Genomic DNA, 21,662 nt, shown 5'->3' on the forward strand with positions numbered 1-21,662 from the left:
ATACTGTCTTCTTTCAGAAGTATATGGGTTAACTAATGTCCACAGTTCTCTAAAACAAAACAAAGCAAAACAAAAAACCCATCTTTCAGAGTCTGCTCCTGATAATAATTGAGTATGAGGTTGAGTAGAGAATTATACTCCAGCTGGGGGATTATACTTTCTAGCAGGATTTACACAGCTGGAGCAAGATAATTCTCCCTCCTTCTGTTTCAACAATAAATGTCATCAGTAAAATGGGGATAAATGATACAAATAAACATGCACATATAAAATACTTTGTATCTAATGAAGGAGAGGACGTATGGATTGTGGGCATTCCTCTGGATGCCACCACACCAGGCCACTCAGATAGGAAAAATGCAAAAACAATCTTGTACTCCAAAGTAATTTCTTGATGTTATCAAATGTTCTCATTACCCATCAAGGATCACTTACCACTTCTATTCTATTCTGATTTTTCACATTTTCTATTTCACACTTTCTGTTTTCTGAAATGTAAACATCACTGTTGGTGACAGTTCCTTAAAAGTGCCTATGATTCCCATAGGTCAGAATCTTCATGTAAATTAGACACAAATCTAAACTATGTTTCTTGCCTAAATATTTAAGCACATAAATAATCTCTAACCATCCCAGCTGTCATTTTAAGCTATTTGATATTTATTGTTCTGAAGAGAAGAAAGGTCAGATATATCAAATCTGCATTTGTGCTTCATGATATTTTTCTTCAACCAGATTCTTCCAAATTATGATGTTGAGATTAATACTATGAAAGAAAGAGGGAAAGAAGGAAGGGATGGAGGGAGGAAGGGGGTGACGGGAGGAAGAAAGGAGGAAGGGAGGGAGAAATCTTTCCCTGTAGCCCTTTTCCCACCTTAGCCGCCCACAGTGAGGCACTTGTATTCAGTAAACCTTTGTGCTCTCTCCCTTGGCTGCCTTGTCAAGCAGATGTGTGGGTGCGAGGGCTGGAGCACAAAGGGAAAAGGCAGGATCCGTGGAAGGGAAGGGGATGCATGGCTTCGTGTTCGTGATCTATTGAGTGTGACCTTTGGCCACACTTTACAGAACAGATTGAGACCATTGTCTGGCCCTACTCCTGAGCCCTCTGCCTTTCATCTCTGCATGGCCCTCCACACATTTGTCATCTGGTCTTGGAGAAGGAAGCTGTTTTCCTTCTCTCCCATCCCCACTGCCTGTGGCTCTGCCCACTCCTACATCTAAGCTGCAGTAACACGAGGTTTCCCAGTTCAAGAGACTCGCTGTGCTCAGAGAGTCAGATCACATCGCAGAGACTTGTCCTCCTTTGGGGGCCACATCTTAAGAGGAGAGGACATCGGGAGGAAAGGAGCGGGCACAGGGGGCACTCTGAAACCCAAGGTGGGTGAAGATGTCACAAGGGTAGCTAGAGATATTTGTTTCCTTTGCAGCACTCATCATCAGTTCTTACTGCATATTTACTTGTCAATTCGCACATTTAATATATTCCCTCACCATTCTGTAAACCCCGTGAGGGCAAAGTCTATGCCCACTTTGTTCATTGCTGTCTGTGCACACCCAGCACAATGATATACCAGTGCTGCTCAATAATTAATTGTTGAATTAACAAGTTTTTTAACCAAAAAAAAAAGAGAGAGAGAGAGAAAGAAGAGGAGGAGGAAATGGAAGAGGAGACAAAGGAAAATATCCAGGGTGTGTGGGATATTGACTTCGAACACCGAAGGACACCCATGTTGGAGTGAGGACAATGCTTTGGGGCAGGACTGCGGTCATAGGTAAAAGCATCACAGGTGTGTAGCTACACAGGCTGACTTCAAACACCAGACCCTTCACATGCTGGCTGTGTGACTTGGGCCATGTTACTCAACCTCTCTGAGCCTCGGTTTCTTTATCTGGAAAATGAAGATGATACTAAAATCTTGTAATTACCATCTTATGGTGAGGATTAAATAAAGTAATCTGTATCAAACTATTCAATGGTGGATGTTCTCATTAATATTAAGTTACAGAGGAGTAAAATTCAGCCACTATTGAATATTCTCCTAATATTCTGGCAAGGACAGGGCAGTCTTGTAAAATAGTAATCCTCATATCCCCAGAAATATTTTTTTAAATGAGATGGAATGAACTCTATTGTAAGAGGAGACTCTGGAAGCAGACAGGGGCCTGGATGGAATGGCATCTAAAGCCTGCAATCAAGATTCTGCAATGCCTAGATTGAATTGTTTTGCTACACAATTATTCTCTCTCTTTCTGAAGTTTCCTTTATCTTTTTTCCCTCCTGATTTTGAACATTAAAGAGTTTCATCTACCCATAAAACATCTTTTCTTCATTCTGCTGAATGCTGTAACATCACTGATATTTCATTCTTTTCCTCTTCCTTTTGCAGATAGACTCCTTGAATGACTCCTTAAACACATTTTGCTTCTATTTCTCCAGCACTCTCTCTAAACTTCCTTCTAGCTGGGCCTGCTTTCCACAAGGCAGCTCAGTGAATTGCTTGTGGCCCAACATGAAGGCCTCTCTGCTCCATCTTCGAGACATCTGCCAAACCGAGCTTCCACGACACCAGTGATCCCAGAGGCCTCTCTTCCTTCGTGTAAGAAAGTTCTTTCTGGTGACATCATCGACCCATCCCACTATCTATGAAGTCTCCTAAATCTAAGGTGCAAACTTTCTGCTTCACTCTCCTTCCTCAGGAAAACTCATCTGTTTTCAAGAATTAAACTACCAGGTCCATGTAAATAGCTCCCACATCCCTACCTTCAGCCTTGACCTCTCATCCGTTCCTGCTTCCATGCCACATCTTCATGTGCATCCCAGACAACCTCATCTTCAGAGCGACGCCACACTAGGACTGTTATCACACCAACCATTCTCCCCTCACGCCAGATCTCCTTCCCAGCTATCTTCTTTATCGGTAACACCACAAGTATTCAAGGTCCCCAGGTCGAAACCTTCGACTTTGACTCCCCCCTCCTTGTTCCCTTATCTGGGCATCTCTTGGCCCATCTGATTCCTGCACTCCTGAGGCAGCATAGCAGCCTCATCGGGCTCCAACCTAACACTAGCTCTGTCTATGGTGCAGGCCTGAGACCCACCACCAAAATATATTTCTTGAATAATCTGTAGTCGACATGTAGGCAACATGTATCTCCCCTACTAAATACCTAAAACACTTTCTGATTTCTCTAGCATAGAATCTAAATTCCAAACTCAAAAAGCCAGCCACAGTGTGAATTAGAAGCATCCATTCCCAGAACCCCCAATATCCTTAGACCTCTCTGCTCTGGATAATCCTGTTTCTTTACACACATGCACGTACATACACACACACACGCACATACACACACATGCACACATACACACAGTCTGTTTGCGTCTCTTTCTCCTTTCTCTTTTCTCTTCTCTCTCTCTCCCTCTCTCCCCCCCCCCTCTTTCCCTCACTCTCCCTCTCTCTCTCTCTTTCCTTCACTTTCTCTCTCTCTCTCTCTCTCACCAGTTGTCCTTTGTCTGGGGATTGTGTTGTGCCCTTGCCCCCACCCGGAAGGCCTTTGCCTTCTCTTTTCTAAGTAAAATGCTGTGCTCCCTGCCAGACCCTATTTTCAAATCACCTTCTAGAAAGTGTTGTGTTTTGGTTTTTTAACTCACTTTTATCTTGATCCCAAAAGAAATCATCATTTTCAGTAGATATCCTTTGACCTGACTCCCTGCCAAAAGGCAATAAGCTTATTGTTTCTAAAACTCCAGAACTATAATTTCCTGTCTCAGAGGAACTTCACCCCTCCCATTAGGTACTGAACAAATGCAGCTCACCAGCCTTTAAGGGAGTAGTTTTTGAGATCTGGAGGTGCAGAATGAAACTGTCCTGAATCGCCCTAGCAGGAATTGACCTCTCCAGGCTTCTACAGAACCACTACGACCACTTGCACCTTTAGTTTAGTATTCGAGTGCTGCTGTTTATTGGAGTTATTTATTAGCATGCTTTGTCTTCCTTCTCTCCCCAACCAGTCTGTGAACTCCTGGGAGGAAGTGATTGTACTTCGCTCAACTTGGCAAATGCTCAATTTAAAAAAAACAACAAAAAACCTAAACCAATAAATACACATTTCCTCAGACAAAAATTGAAACTTACACATAAAAAGGACTCCCTTGTCTAATTTCTCTTTGGTGAGCACCTCCCATACAGATCCACATGGCGTCTCAGGAGACAGGCCATGATGACCAAAATCTCAAAGCTCATCATATAGGCTCCCAGCCATGATGGAGGAACCAGCACTGGACTAGCTTTTCTGCCATAAATAGCTGTAAAACTGGACAAAATATTTGAAAAAACTGTTTTTAGCCATTGAATAATCAGCAGCACAACACTGTAATCCTTGAAAGGGCAAAAATAAATGTGGTGGGCCCTAGCACTGCTCTGATTTTCTGCCTGCAAGCAGTTACCAAACCCTGACACAGGAAGGAGAAACCCAGGTAGCGCATGGTGACCTCACTGCCTGAGGTAATGGAGGTTGAAGGTGGGGAAGGCTCCACCAGCTCGAATTCCCAGGGAGCAAAGCAGAGAAGGAGCAGTGAAAGTAAGAAAATGAGGGAGAGTGGGGGAGGAAAAAGAGAGAGAGAGAATGCTCATTAAAACTACACAGGGGTCCCCTTGAGTCTTTGGCTAAATGTTAAGTTGTATATTCATAGTGTAAGACTCCACAAGGCTGATCAAAGAACAGCTATTAAGAAAAAAATATCTATCAGGGAATTATAAGCTGAACAATTTCTATAGCTCACACAGACCTGGGATATGTTTAAGTGTTTAATAACCAGAGTGGAGAGACCCCATTGAATACCTGAGGCATTTGGTACAGAGTCCAGAAAGGCCAAACCTTAAGAGTAGGCCTAAACTAATCATAAACAAAGGCTTCTCTAAACTCCCTCTGACAAAGGTTGGCAATAATCCTTGAAAGTATCAAATCAATGGACAAGTAAATTAATTGTCAAACAAAATTCAAAAGTCTTTAAACGAAGACAACAAAATCCACGCACTCAACAACTTAACATTGATGATACACAATATCGAATACAAAATTACTAGGAATGCAAAGATGTAGGAAAATGCGACCTATAACCAAGAGAAAAACTGATCAATATAAAGACACAGAAATGACAGAAGTAATATAATGAGCAGAAAGAAAGTTTAAAATAGCTATTATAAATATGTTCAAGGACTTAGAGGAAAACATAAGCATAATGAGGAGAGAAGTAAAAAATGGAAGTAGAAATTCTAGAGCTGAAAAAATACAGTATCTAAAGGGAAAACTTTTTAGAAGAGCTGTTTCACCAGCAGATTGGATGCTACAGAAAAAAGATGCTGAACTTCAAGATAAGCAACAAAAACTATCTAGATTGAAGTACAAAGAGAAAGAGGGCTGAGAAAATGAACAGATCCTTAATAAAATATGAGAACATTAAATAGCATAGCAAAATTATAACTGGATTCCTAGAAAGAAGCAGAAAAAAAATTTAATTGCCAAATGTGATTGAAAACATATATAAACAGAACCCAGAGTCTAGCAACAAATCCCAAGGAAGAAAAACACAAAGAAAAGAAAACCAAGGCACATCATTAATCAAATTTCTAAAATCCCATGATAAAGAGAAAATTCTAAAGAAGCCGGCAGGTAGCGGGGTGGGTGGGGAAAGACAACAGGAAAAACAGGTAAAGGGAACCTCTGACTTCTCATAAGAAATGGTGCAAACCATGTAATGATTGAACAACATCATTAAAGTGCTAACTATCAAAGTATATCCAATGAAAATCTTTTTTCAGAAATGAAAGCAAAATAATGTCACTTTCAGCAAACAAAAGCCAAGAGAATTTAAATATAGAAGAATAGCACATAAAATATTAAAGGCTGAAGGAAAAATATTGTAGATGAAAACTTCAATTCAGCAAAAGAATGGGGAATTTCCAGCACAGCCAAGATGGAAAAAGCCCACTAAATCCTATTTATCCTGCTGTTTACAGCCAAAAACGCTGGACAAAATAAAAAAAATAACCTCTAGGGACTTTGAAAAAGTAAATAAAACCAGGAACATTGAGGAAAAGAGTCAAAACCTGACAAAGCAACCCATATGGAGGTAAGTTTTCTGTTTTTACCTCTTTTCTCTTATATCCGTGGGCCAAATGCAGGCACCCAGAAAAGCTTTGAGGGTGATGCCATGGACAGCTAATAGGTCCAAAGAAATCTTTTATTTCCGGCCAAAAGGCCAGGAAAGGGGCCTTGTGATTCAGGGAGTATGGAAGGAAATCTCCATTTCTTTGTTTTTTTCCCTCTCATATCATGGTGCTCTTAGCAAAGTCAGCACGGTTGACAACAGAAACTCTCCAATAGAAGCCCTGCTAGAAACCATGTCTTTCAGCTGGAGGACTGGGATAGGAGGTCTCTTCAGGCTAAAGAGTATGGAGGGAATCCCTGTTTTGTTTCTCTTTGTCATCTCCCTGCTTTGCCCCAAGAGCAACTCTAGCTGCAGGAATTATGCAGCAGTAGCACACGTAGGTAAAATTCTGCGTTTAAGGAGAATTCTAAACAGAAGAGAGCTGGAGAAGGAAATATGCTAATTTTCTGAAGGAATTGGCCCAGGGTTCCAGCTCACCTCCGAGTGGCACTTGCGGCGCAGACTCAAAGTGGCATATCAAAGGCTATGAGAACAAAGCTAAGGTTTAAACCACACTCAAGTCTCATACCAAACAATATAATGTTCAAAATTTGCAGGATACAATCTCCATAATCTTGTTAGGGAAATTTCCATGTATACTAGGGGAATTTCTGTGCTGATTCTGCTTAAAACCACAAAGCAGCTAAAGTAGACGCTGACACCTGTCAGCCTTGCAAGCTAAAATCGCAAAACAGCTAAGTGAAGCTGCAAACCTATCATAACTATAGTGTTTGTTATAAACCTATCATAACTATACTATTTGTTATAAGCCTATCATAATTATACTGCTTGTAAAACTTATTGTTTATTGGATAACTTTTAAATCTTTTTGCTAATTGGTTAATCATTTATACTTGTGTGTGATTTGTTAAAAGTAACCCCCCAAAAAAGTATAAAACCTGACAAAAACACAGAAGAGGTGCTCAGATTTTGGGAGGCTTGACCCTGGTCTGGGCCGCCGGCAATAAAACTTTCTGACCCTCCAACTCTCTGCGTGCCGCTCGGTTATTCCCCTGGGACCGGTCACTGACACTTGCCGTAACAATCTCAACATACAAAGAACTCAAAAAAGTGACCAATTTTTAAGGGAAAGAATAATCACCAGATGCCAATAACAAGATGATTCAGATGTTGGAATTATCAGACAAAGATTTTAAAGGAGCTATTATAACTATGTTCCAGGAGGTGAAAGTAAACACTCTGGAAAATGGATGGAATGGTAGTTCTCATCAAATGAATAAGAATTATTGTTAAAAATGGAAAATTTAAACTTAAAAATATAATATTTAAAATAAATAATTATAGCAGAATATAGATAACTGAGGAAAGAGTCAGTAAACTTGAGCATAGATCAATAGAAATTGTCCAACTTGCAGAACGAAGAGAAAAAAAATCAAAAAAAGAAATTAGCAGAGCCTCAAAAGCATGTGAAGTTTAATAGTGGTGTAATTGGAGTCTCATAGGAGGGAATAAAGACATTGGTGCAGAAAAAAATGAGGAAATAATGGCTCAAAATTCTTAAATTTGATGAAAGACATAAACTTACAGACTCAAGAATCTCAAAAAAAAAAAAAAACTGCAGACAGGATTAGTCAAATAAAACCATGCACAGACCCATTATAATCAACTTCTGAAAACCAAAGGCAAAGAAAAAATCTTGAAAGCAACTACATACAGCAACGACAATTTAATGGCAGATCGCTCATCAGAAACTATGAAGGACAGAGGAACAAAATACTCAGTGGGGAAAGAAAAAAAACTGTCAATCTAGAATTCTGTGCCTATTAAAAATATCCTCCAGAAATGAAGGGGAAATAAGGACATTCTCAGATAAAGGAAAACAAAGAGAATTTGTTGCCAGCAGTCCAGCTGTAAAAGAAATGCAACAGGGAGTTCTTTAGGCTGAAGAAGAATGATAAAATAGGGAAAATTAGAACTTCAGGAAAAGAAAAGCAAAAGAAATGATATGGATCTAGGTAAATATAGAAGAATATTTTTCTCCTTTTAAGTTATTTAACATATGCCTGATTGCAGAAATAAAAAAATTATATAATTATCTAGCAGGGCTTTTAATGATGTAGATATAACATATGACAACTATAACAAAGTACAGAAGAGGACAAAGGAACCTGTATGGTTGTAAGGCTTCTATATTTCACTTAAAGTGCTAAAATATCAACTCTAAGTAGAATGTAAAAGACTATATATATGTGTGTGTGTGTGTATATATATATAGAGAGAGAGAGAGTGCAACCACTAAAATAATAATACAAAGAGATCTAGCCAAAAATAAATAAATTAATTAACACTGAAATACAAAAAATTAAAAAAAAATTCAAAACATGTCAAGAAAAGGACAAGAGTAAAACACCAACAAAAAAAGAGACAAAAATTAATAAAATGACAAGTGTATTAATCATAACATTAAATATAAGTGGTATAACATACCAAGTAAAAGACAGAGATTGTCTTTTAAAAACACACAAGATACAACCATATACTTTCTAAAAGAAATTCACCTTAAATATAAAGATATAGATCGAAAGTAAAAGGCTGGAATGGATATACCATGCAAGAACTAATTAAAAAGAAAGCTAGAGTGGCTATATTAATAGCTTTCAGAGTAAACTTCAAAATATGAATATCATCAGGGATAAAAAGTGATTTTACACAATGATAAAGAGTCAAATCACCAATAAGATATAATAATCCTAAATGTCTATATATATATTAATATAATAACAGATTTTCACAATACACAAAGCAAAAACTTACACAATTTAAAGGAGAAATGGGCAAATCAAAAACTTGGAGACTTTAGCACTCCTTTATTTATACTCCATATGACAAACAGACAGAAAATCAGTAAGGATACAAAAGACCTAAATAACACTATTAACCAAATTTTCCTAAATGACACTGATTGAACACCCCACCCAACAATAATAGAATACATGTTCTTTTCAAGTGCACAGGTAACTCTCAGCAAGATAGACTATACTCTAAGCCATAAAGTAGTGCTTAACAAATTTTAAATAATTGAAATCAAATCAAGTATATTCTCAGACCATGTAAGAATTAAACTGGAAATCAACGAGAGAAAGATATCTGGAAAATCTCCCAAATGTTTGAAAATAAAACAACCCACTTACAAATAACCCATGGATCAAAAAGGAAGCCACAAGGAAAATAAAATAATATTTTAAATTGAAGTGAAACAAAAATACAATATAATATAATTTGCAGATGTAGCTAAAACAGTTGTTAGAAGAATTTAAGCATTACATGTTTATAGTAGAAAATAAATGTCTCCAATCAATGATCTAATCTTTCATCTTCAGAAATTAGAAACAAGAAGAGTAAATGAAACCCAAGGCAAACAAAATGAAGTAAAGATAATAAAATAAGATCATAGGTCAATGAAATTAAATCAGAAATATAATAGCAGAAGCCAATATTGCCAAAAGCTGATTCTTTGAAAATAAAACCAATAAAATTTGTAAACCTCTAGCCAGAATGAGCACAAAGAAAAGAGAGAGGTGATGCAAACCACCAATATCAAGTAAAAAGAGAGGACATGCCTACTGACCCTACAGACATAAGAAATATTCCCTTAAGAATATTATTATTTTTATCTAAATTGCTGAATTAGTAGAAGTTAAGTTGTTTCATTACAACAGGAAGAAAACCCTCTACATTTCCTGCTCTAGGCAACTTCTGGACTTGTATACAAAATGTTCGTAACAGCTTTATTCATGGAAGTCTCAAACTGGAGATGTCCGTCAACTGATGATTGGATGAACAAATAGTTGTATGTTCACACAATGCAATACTATTAAGCAATAAAAAGAAACAAACTACTAATATATACAACAGAGATAAATCTTAAAAGCATTATTCTAAGTGAAAGAAGCTGGACACAAAAGAGAATCTACTGTTATGATTCCATTTATATGAATGTCCAGAACAGACAAAACTAATCGAACACAAATTAAATAGAGCTCCAGTGTAACAGAACTCAAATCATAAGTTGCCTGGAGCAGAGCGTGCAGGAGGATCATTGCAAAAGGTCAAGAAGGACCTTTTACATGTTGATGGAAATGTTCCGTATCCTAATTAGGGTGGTGCTAACATAGGTGTGTATATTTATCAAATGAATCAAACCGTACACTTAAAATGGGAACATATTACTATATGTGAGTTCTACTTCAACAAAGTTGAAAACAATCATCATATAATGTTGGCCATAGATTCAGAGTTCAGGTCAAAATCCTTCCAGACCAAAAATAATCATCTGTTCTCTCCTTCCTCCTTCCCCTGCCCCCAGACCCCCTCACTCTCTTTGTGTCATTGCTTTGGTCTTTTATTCTACATCTGTGCATCTCGGTGTCCAGGAAATGGTTCCTGCCTTCTATTTTCCTGGGTCACTTCTTACACATTCCTCTCTCATTTTCTCCACTTTTGTCTCCAACATTCTCTATCATTTTTGTCTGTCTTTACGTAAATGTGGTTGTGTTTCTGTACATCTTCTGCTGCTTCCTCTGCAATTTTTTTTTCTCTCTCTTTTTTAACTGACCTGACAATAAGACCAAAGAGGTTTTTTTAAAATTATTTATTTATTTAATAGTTTATGTTGTTATTTTTTAAACTGAAAGTAAGAATCTTCGGTGTTGTTAAAAAATTATTTGATTTTTAAGCAAAATTATTTATTTAAAATTATTACATGTGACTTACTTTGCCCTTGGTTGTTATTTTTACCTCTATGGGTTAAAAACCTCACTTATAAGAGGCTACCCTGCTCCAGAAGTATTTGAAGCATCCCTTTTAGCCACCAAGAAAAAAGATACAATCAAGAGCTGAGGAAAGAAACTAGCACTTGTTGAACACTGACTATGTGTCAGGATCTACTGCATGCCTTATCCCATTCAATTCTCACAATAACCCTGGAAGTTAGGTATTATGTTTCTCACTTCACAAAAACAAACAAACAAACAAACAAAAAAAAAAAAACAGGTTCAGAGAGAAAAAAATAAATAGCCTTGGGCCAGTAAAGAATAGCGCAGGGCTTCAACCCCAGATCTGTGACTTATTCTTTTCATGATGTGGAATAGACTCTACTGTTGACTTCTCACAAATCCAACTTCTTGGTGGGAAAACAAAGAGGAAAATGGACAAATAGATGGTGTTATTTTCATACAACAGAGCAATAAAAAAGGGAAAAATACTGATATACACAACAATATTGATGAATCTCAACGAAATCAAATTCCTTTTAAAGAAGCCAGACACAACAGAGTACATATGGTGTGATTCCATATGCATGAAGTTCAAGTATAGTGAAAACTAACTGCTGAGACTTAAGTCAGAGGCTGGTTAATGTGGGTGTGCTGTGGATGCAGATTGGGAAAGGGCTGGAGGAAACTTTCTGGGGTGGATGGTGGGAAATGCTGGAAATGTTCTGTATCTTTATCTGAGGGTGATTATATGGATGTTACATATGTAAATTATTCTCAAGCTGCATATAAGATTAATATTCTCAACATGCTTTATTGTATTTGTCATCTTCAATTTTAAAAAAATCATTTTTTGTTTGTTAAAATGAAGGTTCCTGTGTCCCACTGTCATAGATTCATTACCAGGAAAGTCTGGAATTTGAAAAAATGACCTCAGTGAGAAGACGTCATTTTGAGAAACCCTTGGGAGCAGACACACAGCCTCTTTTCAAGGATGCTGGGCTCTTATCTGAACCCCAAGGCCTGACTCAAAATTTGGGACCTTATACTGCTGCTCCTAATGTCAAGGGTTGGTTGAAACCATGAATGGGTAAAGCAGAATCTCAGAACTTTTTATTATCTTGTACATTAATTTTTTTTCTACTGCCTTATACATTTATTTTTGAATAATGCAAACTGGAGCTTTTCACATAGGTGATCTCATGCAATGCTCATAATGACTCCACAAAGTAGTTGAAACAAGGTCTGTATTATCTCTTCAGGAACAAAGACCCAGAAGCTCAGCAAGTTTAGGGAGTTGCACAAGATTTTTAAGCTAATGAAAGGCAAATACCATCATAGAATTCAAGTCTTCTACCTCCTAGTGTTCTCTTCACCGCAGAATGCTTATTTTAATTATCTGTGCTGAGAATGTGGAAAGGATCTATAAGGAAGTTCTCTCCATGCCCACCCTCATGAACCCATATTCCAATGAAAACTAAATAAAATATAAGTAGGAGAAAAAGAAAAATGTAGTCAATGGTTTAAATTGTCCTGATTTCCTTTGGCTAGTTGCCTGATTTCTTTAAGCCTACCTAGATTTCCTTTGTTCTCTGAGCTCATACTTTTTTTGTATCTTCCCTTTAGCTTTTTTATTACTCTAAAGAATTCTGACTGCCTACCTCTCCAAGAACCTGCTGTTACTTAGACAGAAAGGTAAGGTGCCAGAAACAAAGACTCTACTTTAGCCAAGTGGTTAAGTGTGTCTGTTCCAAGGGAACTCTTCTCTTGCCCTGTTTTGGAACCTCCCATTTTCTGGAGTATGTGTATTACATCATCAAGTGAATCTGATAGAATTTCCAAGAGAAAGAACCCAAGCTCAGAAAAGCCAGCCGAAAAATTCATCATAAAATTTACTGAAGAAAAATTAGTTATTCTGAAAAATACAGCTAACCAAAAATGGTACTGAAAGATACGTATTTCCTATCTCCTTCACTACCTCACCTCCAGGCCAATTCTCTTTTAACCATTCCCGCCTCGCTTCTTGACCTGTGTGAAAGAGCCCAGGTCATCACAAGGTTAAGAAACATTGGCCACACGCTAGACCAGAGGAAACACAATGGCTCTAAAGAAGAAGATATCCAAAAGACTCCTTGGTAACTTTATTCTCAGCCCTCTCCAGGTGACTCCTGGACCTGCAACCATCCTCACCATCATACCCTATTCTTTATCTACCCCAAGCAGAGATGATGTCCACATGCATCTTTTGGAGGCAATGGCTCAGCTATGGCTCATAAAAACCACCACCTACAAAAGGCTGTGTGGGTGCTTAGCGTCTTTTAGATTGAGAGACTTTCCTGAGGCATGCTCCCACTCGAGTCCCTGGGTTATGTCTCTGTGGAATCGCAAAGGTTTAACTGTTCTTAATGGCCTCAGGACCATTAACCAGTTGGTAATTTACCTCTCTCCCCATGCCCTTCACTTGACAATGAATGGCGAGGCTGGAAATGTAGGGAAGGGCACAGCTCCCGCTACTTACAATAAGAGAGTCACCAGAGGCCAGTGGTCTAGTACCTCTCAGGATGTGGGGGGGGATGAAACTAGATGGATCTTCAGTTAAGGAAGATCCACCATCTGAAAGCTACTCTTCTGTAAAATATCTACCTTGTTCTTCCCCAGTATTAGCTTTCATACTTTCATAAAATTAAGGCTTGGTTTCTTCCTGCAGAATAAAAAAAAAGAATTGGATTGTGAATATGCTGGCTGAATCTTTGAACTGAATCCAAAGTTGAAAGATTTACTAGAATAAAGTAGATAAAATAATATAAAAATGAAGTAAATACCATACCTTACTCCTCCTTCTCATCCACCTTTCTGGGAAAGACAAGCCTCCGATGGTGAGACAGTAGAAACTACCACCTTTGTCACTCTTCATTTCCCATAGATCCCTCCTCTCAACTCTCAGGCATAAGTCAGTTGCATAGAGAACTGACAGCATCACAACTGCTGCTGCCAGGGTTGCTACATATGTCCACACATAAGGATTGCATAACTCCAGATGGTACCATTCAGATAGACTAAAATGTGTATGGAACCCTTAGAGCTGTAGAATGCACAACCTGCAGAACCAGACACTGGAGTGTTGCTGCTGCTAGAAAAAACCGTAACAGTTCATGTTGATGGAGTACTTTGTTATACCCCATCATTGGGTTAAGGATTTGTACATGTCATCTAATTTAATCTCTATGACAACACTTTGAACCCTACTATCCCCATTTAGGAACATGTAGGAACTATTGCTACCCACATTTGTCTAATGATGAAACTGAGTCTCAAAGATTTTAAGGAGCTTTTTTCCAAGTCAGGGACATTGCCCACTAAATATTTGTTGCATGGCCCTCTAACGAGGATAATGTAAATCCTTCCATCTATTGACCTATCTTGGTTGTTCATAATCATCACTTTGAGATGCTTCCTCCAGTGGAAAGAGCCCTGATTTGAAGAAAAGGAGAACTGTGGTTCTAATCAGTACCTAGCACAGCATCTAGCATTTCATAACCTCTCAACACATAAATGAAAGTTTCTAGGCCCACCACTTTGTAGCTGATGACCTTGAAAAAGTGTTATCAAACATCTGGATTCCAGTTACTTCATTCATAAAACAAAGCAAACACTTGACCCCCATACTGTGGGCTTGATAAAAATAAGAAATATGAACATGCTTATAAATTGTAAAGTCCCATACATCTGTAACAGGACATTAATAATGGCTATAAAGGGAGACAAATTTCCTTTACTCGTTAGCCTGAGCAAATTCCCACCACAGGAGGTTACTGGGCAGTGAACCTGAGAACACAGGGCACTGAGGCTTCTGCTGACTACCTCTCACTCTCTTCTCCCCCTTGCAGGCCAGTCCCTCCCACCTCCAGCAGACCGACTTCTTTATGGAGATACCCATTTCTATTAATGATCACACTCTCCTCCCACAACCCACACAAAAACCCCTCATGAACCTTCTTTCTCCTTTGTAAATTTTTGAAATGTTAAATTGGATGTGGATGAACTTCATCTTTTGAATAGCCATATATATTCACGACATTTCAAAAGGCTTTCAACTAGCCAGTGGAGTCCATGAAATGTAGAACTAATCTTATCTTCTCAAGACCCAAGTCACTTCCTGCCCTGCCAATGACTCAATGCCACACACACTCCCATAGATGTGCTTTAAACACATAATTCTCCGGTGAGTATGCTCCACCCCCACCACTGGATATACAGACCACACCTCAGAGAAATACTGTGTGTGATCTAGGTGTAGGAAAGAATAAACACAATCATTTCATTTTTTTTCACTAACAATTTTCATGTAAGTGCTTCTTACCAACTTCAGAGATACAGATGCAATTCTTTTCTTTTCCCCTGGAAACACCAATGCCCAAAGGCTCTCAGGAGTTAAATCCCGGAAGATCCTGATTCCTGCTGCCATTCCCCATCCCAGCTCCCAGCCTGTTGTGACTTCTTTCTCAACATCTAAAAATATAAAACTGATTAGTTAGGAATGCTGGGGCTTGTCTGACCCACATCTCACCTGACCTCTGCTCCCTTGGAATTCCATCCCACAGTCAGAGGAATATCAATGTCAGAAAACAAGGTTTCCCTGATATCCAACCTGAAGTTTCCTTCTGCAAGTCTCAACCAATTATTTCCATGGGCCACACTAAGTAATTCCTCTCCGTCATGGCCACTCTCCTTCCTCAGAGATCTGTAGATTGTTACCATGGCTTTCCCTTCATCGCCATTTAGCCCAGCCACATATTTAATTCTTTTCATCGTTCATCGTAAATCAGTCCCTTCAACTGTTAAATAGGCTCTCTGCTCTTCTCTGGACCAGTTCCAATTCTCCCAATTCACCTCCAATAACTGATATCCCTTCTGGGAGCTCCAATTTCCTCTCTATCTTCCTTTGCTCTCTCTGCCCTCTCCAGAATGAAATGGGAAGGGACTGACAGATATATGAGGTCAAGGATCAGATATATTGCATTGCATACACCCACTCCAAATTGCTGTGAAGTCCCAAGTCATGTATCCCCTTTCCTGGAGAAAGGAGGGAGTGCTTACAGGGAAATAGGCCTCCTATCTCATAAGTAATCACCCTGTAGACCTCTGTCTGGGCAACTGCAGAAGCAGATCTTAAAACGCCTACAAACCAGGATACAAACTGGAGCTGTGTGCAATGTGCTAGCCTCAAGGCAGACGTCTTTTCCATGATGTGGGCTGTCCCAGGAGAGTCCATCATCATTAATACTGTCCCAGAAACTGCCTCCCCACTTCTTCTCCATGAATGGGTGCTATGGAGAACTGCCTCAGACTTTGAGATGCTGATCCCATGTACGAATTCACAGCCATTTGCATGCCATGCATTATAAGGCCTCTCACACAGCCCAAACCACAAGAAACACAGAAATCTTGCTTTGTTCTAACTGGTACTTTCCATTTTTACTATATCCCTAGGGATGGTCATGCTTAGGTTTAAGAAGCTATCTTCAGTCTGAAACAAATGGGCTGCTTTAGTCCCTTCACCAAAAGAGGTGGAAGAACAACCACTCTTTCTTTTTCCCTCCCCACAAATAGCCCCATCAGCATGACTGTCCACTTCCAGACCAGACCACCAGTTATGACTACTTTCCCTTTGTATAACTGTAGATCCAATGTCACAGAAGAGTTAAATGCCTTTCCTATAAATTAGAGACTATATAAAAAGAATAAATCCATTTCTCTAAACATGATAAATAGCAAAATCAATCCAGTGGCAGAAACTCAGCTTGAATTTTCACAAAGAAAATGAAGGGAATCACAGTGATTTATGTTGTCCCAAATGTGGACATGATACAGCAGGGTAAAGTCCACTCCATGGGGAGGTCTGCAGTGGAGACTGTATCTGAATGAGGCTGGGGAGGCAGTGGTAATGCCAGAGGCTAGTCCTGCATGGCCGGCTGCCTAACTGCAGACAGCATATGTCCTCAGAGACAGAAGAGACCAGGCTGTTCCAAGTGTGAACACCACAAGGCCTGAAGTGCTTTTCAATAGGTTGTCTGTCTCTGTGGAGGTCATGGGGAGCTCATCCAGTTACACTTAATGTCTTATTTGATCCCATCAATAATCATTTGATCCCAATCCTGCTGAAAAATGCTTGGCCAAAATTCCTGGCCTTTTAATGGCAGAATCCTGGCTCCTTCTGAAACCAGCATTACTAGATGTGTCAAATGATGCATAAGGGCTTGGTCCAGCAGCCAAATGGACTGTGCTGCTGAGGGAGGACTTGGGATGCTCACAGTGCTTTCCTGCAGCCAGTAGCAGAGCAGCTCTTGGAGTACACTCCTTTCTACATAACCCTCTCCCCCCACCTGGCAGCTTCAACTCCTTTTCTAAGGCTTGACTGGAGTATTTCTTCAAATGCATTAAGTGTGTAAGTCTTCAGAGACACCTACTGAGAGCTTCCTGCAACCTACCTGTTTCTAGTAGACAGATTTGAGGCTGTAGAAAGGACTCCTTTTGCCTGTCACCAACATCAACAGACAACATCTGACACAGACTGCTAGGTTCTATAGTCATTTGACAAGAGGTGATGGGGAACCTCCAAAGATGCTCATAGACATGAAGCTGGAAGAAAATCTGCATTTCCAGAGAAGTCATTTTTGTGTCTATTACTAAAACATTGGGCACTAAAACAGAATGTCACATGTATAAACCACAGAAGTCAAGATGACATTAAAGCCCAGCTGTTCTTCACAAAAGTATCTTTGGTGGGACAACAGTATCAGTTTCCCATCTTAGTTCACTGGAGGCACTACCAAACTCATCAGTGCCTCTTACAATGGACTATATAAATTCCAGATTGCATGTCATTTTAAGTGCAAATGCCACTAACGCTAGTGCTGAAATTTGCATCCACACTTTGTTTTCCTTGGGGATAACATACTAATATGTTTTCTGTGCAATGACTGGGGAACCTCGGCTTCTGAATATCCCTGCTGCATGAGAATATTGGATGTGTGGGGGAGTGTGTGTGTGTGTGTGTGTGTGTGTGTGTGTTGAGACAAGCATGGGAGATACTTGTAGCTCTACAATGGGCCCTTTTCAATGCTTTCCATCCAATTAATACTAGACATTAGTAACCAGTGGAGCATAAGAACTTCATTTATTTCTGATGATGAGAATGATAGAAAAGAAGCTGGGTTTGCTCAATGGAATTAGCGTAGGCTTTTAAAAAACCTGATTTCTTTTCTGTGCTTTTCTCATTCATTTACAATGTGTATTTTATTCACAAGTCTTTTCCCAGTTGTCTTACAAGAGAAACATCCATTCAAAACCACCTGGTTTTCCAGTCAAAAGATACTCTAAGAAGAGTTAGAAGTATGTGCCTACACACACCCTCCCAACTCGATGACTATGGGAAGAAATGAGCGAGTAAATGAGACAGAAATCTCATCTTTAGGAGTCTCCAGCAGAGAGATCTGCAGTGAAACAAGCCTGCCAGAGACTATTATCAAGAGCTGCTGCTGCAGACATTCAAGCTAAGAATTAGAGGGGAACGGAGGAGAGGGGGAAGGTGAAGAAATGCGGGGAAACCAACTATTGTTTCTCCCTGGCTTCAGGGTGACTCCCCCAAAGCAAGACCATCTTGACAACTTTCCTCCCTCCATACCTCCCTCCTGTCCCTGGTTCCTTAGTTCCTCTGAGGCTCTCCCAACAACATCTAAGAGAAAGAATGAGTCTGAGAGCGAATAGGAGACTGGAGTGGGGGTGGGGGTAGTGGGATGAATTATTAAAGAAAACACAATCCCTGGGCAAGCCAACCTTTGGCAGGGGGACAGTTGGGTGGGATTCAATAACATGAAAAGAAACTGTATATTCCCTGCGAAGGTGTACATTTCCCAAAATCTGTGGTGGCCAGGAAGAGGAACAAGGGGGAGGGAAGCAGGACAATACTTTTGAGGTTTGGTACTAAGCTTGGCACCTAGAAGTACTAGGGGCATTTCAACCGTCCGGGGCCCAGGAAGAAGAGCATCCAGTTTTGGCTCTGACGGTGTATAATAAGTTCATAGAAGAAGGCATTCCGCTAAGAACAGGAAACTTTTCTCCCAACTTGGTTGCTGAAGAAAAAGAAAGGCCAGTCGGGAGTGACAGCATTCAGGGGAGAAAATAAGAAACTATGGTCTAACTCAGGAAGGAGGTTTGCGGAAGGAGGAGAGAGGGCTAAGAAACAGAAGCTGAGGTTTTGGGAAGTGGGATGGGGTTAGAGGTGGTTTAATAATCGTTACAGATTGATGTCACTAAAAAACCCAAATCCGGACACGCTCAGGCGGTAGCTGCTCACCGGTCCCGAAGATCTGGAAGAGAAGGTGAGGCTGCGAGGCGCGGATCGCCGCGGACAGCCGTCCCTCTCTGCCCACTTCCGACGCCTTCTTCTCGGGCATTAGGCGGATCCTCAGCCGCCCTTCGCCGTGATGAATCCACCAGCTGAACAGCTCGCTGAGGTTGAACTGGAGCAGCCCGACAGCTGGCTCCTCTGGGGGCCCGACGCAACCCTCCAGGATCGCCTCCTCTCCCAGCTCCAGCACCAGCTGCTTGGCGCGCCGGAGCTTGCGAACCGAGCCGCCCTTCAGCACCCTGGACAGCGTGCGGGCCGCGGCCGGGGCCGGCGGGCTGGATCCCGCGGTCCCGGAGACCCCGGGCGGCCCCAGCAGCCTGAGCAGCGGGGCGCAGTCGAGAGCCAGCGAGCCTCGAGCCTCAGGTCGGCCAGCCCTCAGCTCCGAGGGGGACGGCGGCAGCAGCAGGTCCCGGGCGTAGACTCGGAAGAGCGAAGGCACCACGAAGTCCACCGCCAGACTCTTCCTCTGTAGGCGCGAGTAGCTGAGCGGCTCCCGGGGCTGCAGCGGTGGCCCCACAGCCGGCGATCCCGCGCGCGGGCCCGTCCCAGTCCCCGAGCCCAGGGCTGCAGTTGAAAGCAGTGGCAGCAGCAGCCACAGGAGCACAGCGGCTTCCATCCCTCCAGAAGAGGCTGTTTATACTAGTGTCTGACTCTGCCCGGCCCAGCCTCGCCCTTCACTTTCCCCAAACGGGAAGAGGCTTCAGGCAGTCCTTGGTCCTGAACGGCTCCTTGCACCTAATCTCCGGAGAATGTGCATGCACGCGATTCTCTGGCTGTCCCCCACTGCGAGGAGGCAGGCAGGGGTCTGAATGAGACGGAGCTGGAAGCCTAGGGGCGAGTCCAGAGACTCTGTAGCACCCGGGTTCAACAGCTGGAACCCGGTGCCTCTCGCTCACCACCGAGCGCCGCGCCCCTGTCTGCAGCTCGCTGCGCTCCGAACGAAGAACTATCGTGGTTGAAGGGAGGTGGCAGTGGATACCGTACTATCCTGCCTCTGGCCAGAGCTGGCGTCTGTCCCCTCCTGGGGCGGGCTCCAATCCTCCGCAACTTTCGGGCTGAGAACGGTGGCTCCGAGCGGGTGCCCGCTGTCCTGGCCACCCCCGTGCTCCTTTCGGCTGCCCGAGCTCCTCTCCCCGGTCCACGCGGGAGTCGAGGGCGGGGGCTGCTGCCTGGCGCACCCTCCAGCGACCTTGGCTGCGAGAAGTCTTCGGACTGCACCCGCCGCCCAACTTCTGGGCGCGAATCCGAGTCTCAGCGGCCTCAGCCGCGCAAGTTTGCACCGTCCTTGCCTCGCCCGCTTCTTGGCTCCTCGGAGTTCGCCGGCACCAGCGCGGCCCGGAGGCGGCCGCGGAGCTAACGCTTTCAGGGCAGGGGCGCCCAAAAGCTGGCTGCCTTCGCCTCACCCACCCGCAGCGCCCGTGGCTTTGGGTGGCCAGCCAAAGGGCGCCCGGAAGGCACCTCGGTGCCCCGCGGCCCTCCGGACAGCGGCGGCTGGAGGTGCCAGCTGCCACCGCCGCTGCAGCCCCCGGAGCTGCTGGATCGCATCTGCCCGGGCGCCCGCCACTTGCAGCTGGCCGAGCCGCGAGCGCGCGCCGGGAGGGGGCGGGGCCCAGAGGGGGAGGGGCCCGCGCGCCAACTCCGCGCCGCGGCCCGGCCCACGCAGGCCGGGCCCGCCCCGCCCCGCCCGCGCCTGCCAGCCAATGGCGCGGCGAGGCCGGCTCTTATGCAAATCTGCAGAGGCCTCGGCATTCATTGAGAAAAGCACAGAGCCCTCCGCGCCCTCCCTCAGTGCCTCCGCTTCTTTCTCCTTCCTTCCCCTCCTCCAGATTCCCTGCCCTATTTCTCTGCCGTGAACGGGAGCATGTTTTGGACAAATGAGAGAACTGGAAGAGGCCTTTGCAACCAAGCACTCGCCATAATTATGCATTTGAAAGATTAAACGGGTCCGACTTCGGAAAAACGGTTCCGCAGCAAAACTGGAGGCGAGGGGAAAGGAGAGGAAGGGGGCTGCAGCGCGACATCGCCGGGTCCGAGGACAGCTTGGATCAGGGCCCTGAGGCGTGGTCTTCTCCGACCCTTCCCCTGTTTGAACGCCTTCCTGGGACCCAGTAGTCCCCCCATCCACACAGAAGTCAGAGGAGGGGCGCCTTAGCCTGGCAGGGCCGTTCTTCGGCTACCACACATACATTTCAGACCTCTGTCAGTCACTCCGTTCTCTCAGAATGGTGTCTGAACATGAACCACCTCCTCTAGTCTCTGCAAGGTTAGTATTTTCAGTGCCGGTTTTACAGATGAGGAAGCTGCGTTGCGG

General features: G+C 42.5%; 1 protein-coding gene across 1 annotated transcript in view; it reads right to left on the bottom strand.

Annotated features, from left to right (window-relative positions):
• Window positions 1–19,979, bottom strand: part of ALK (anaplastic lymphoma receptor tyrosine kinase) — a 702,002-nt gene extending 682,023 nt beyond the window's left edge. Inside the window, exon 1 of the mRNA XM_012652436.1 lies at window positions 19,298–19,979. Within this exon, the coding sequence (XP_012507890.1) occupies window positions 19,298–19,967 (670 nt within the window). The 5' untranslated portion in view covers window positions 19,968–19,979. The remainder of the gene's footprint in view (window positions 1–19,297) is intronic.
• Between the last annotated feature and the right edge of the window lie 1,683 nt (window positions 19,980–21,662).

This window comes from Propithecus coquereli, unplaced genomic scaffold (genome assembly GCF_000956105.1).
Source record: "Propithecus coquereli isolate 6110/MARCELLA unplaced genomic scaffold, Pcoq_1.0 Scaffold39, whole genome shotgun sequence".
Lineage (NCBI taxonomy): Eukaryota > Metazoa > Chordata > Mammalia > Primates > Indriidae > Propithecus > Propithecus coquereli.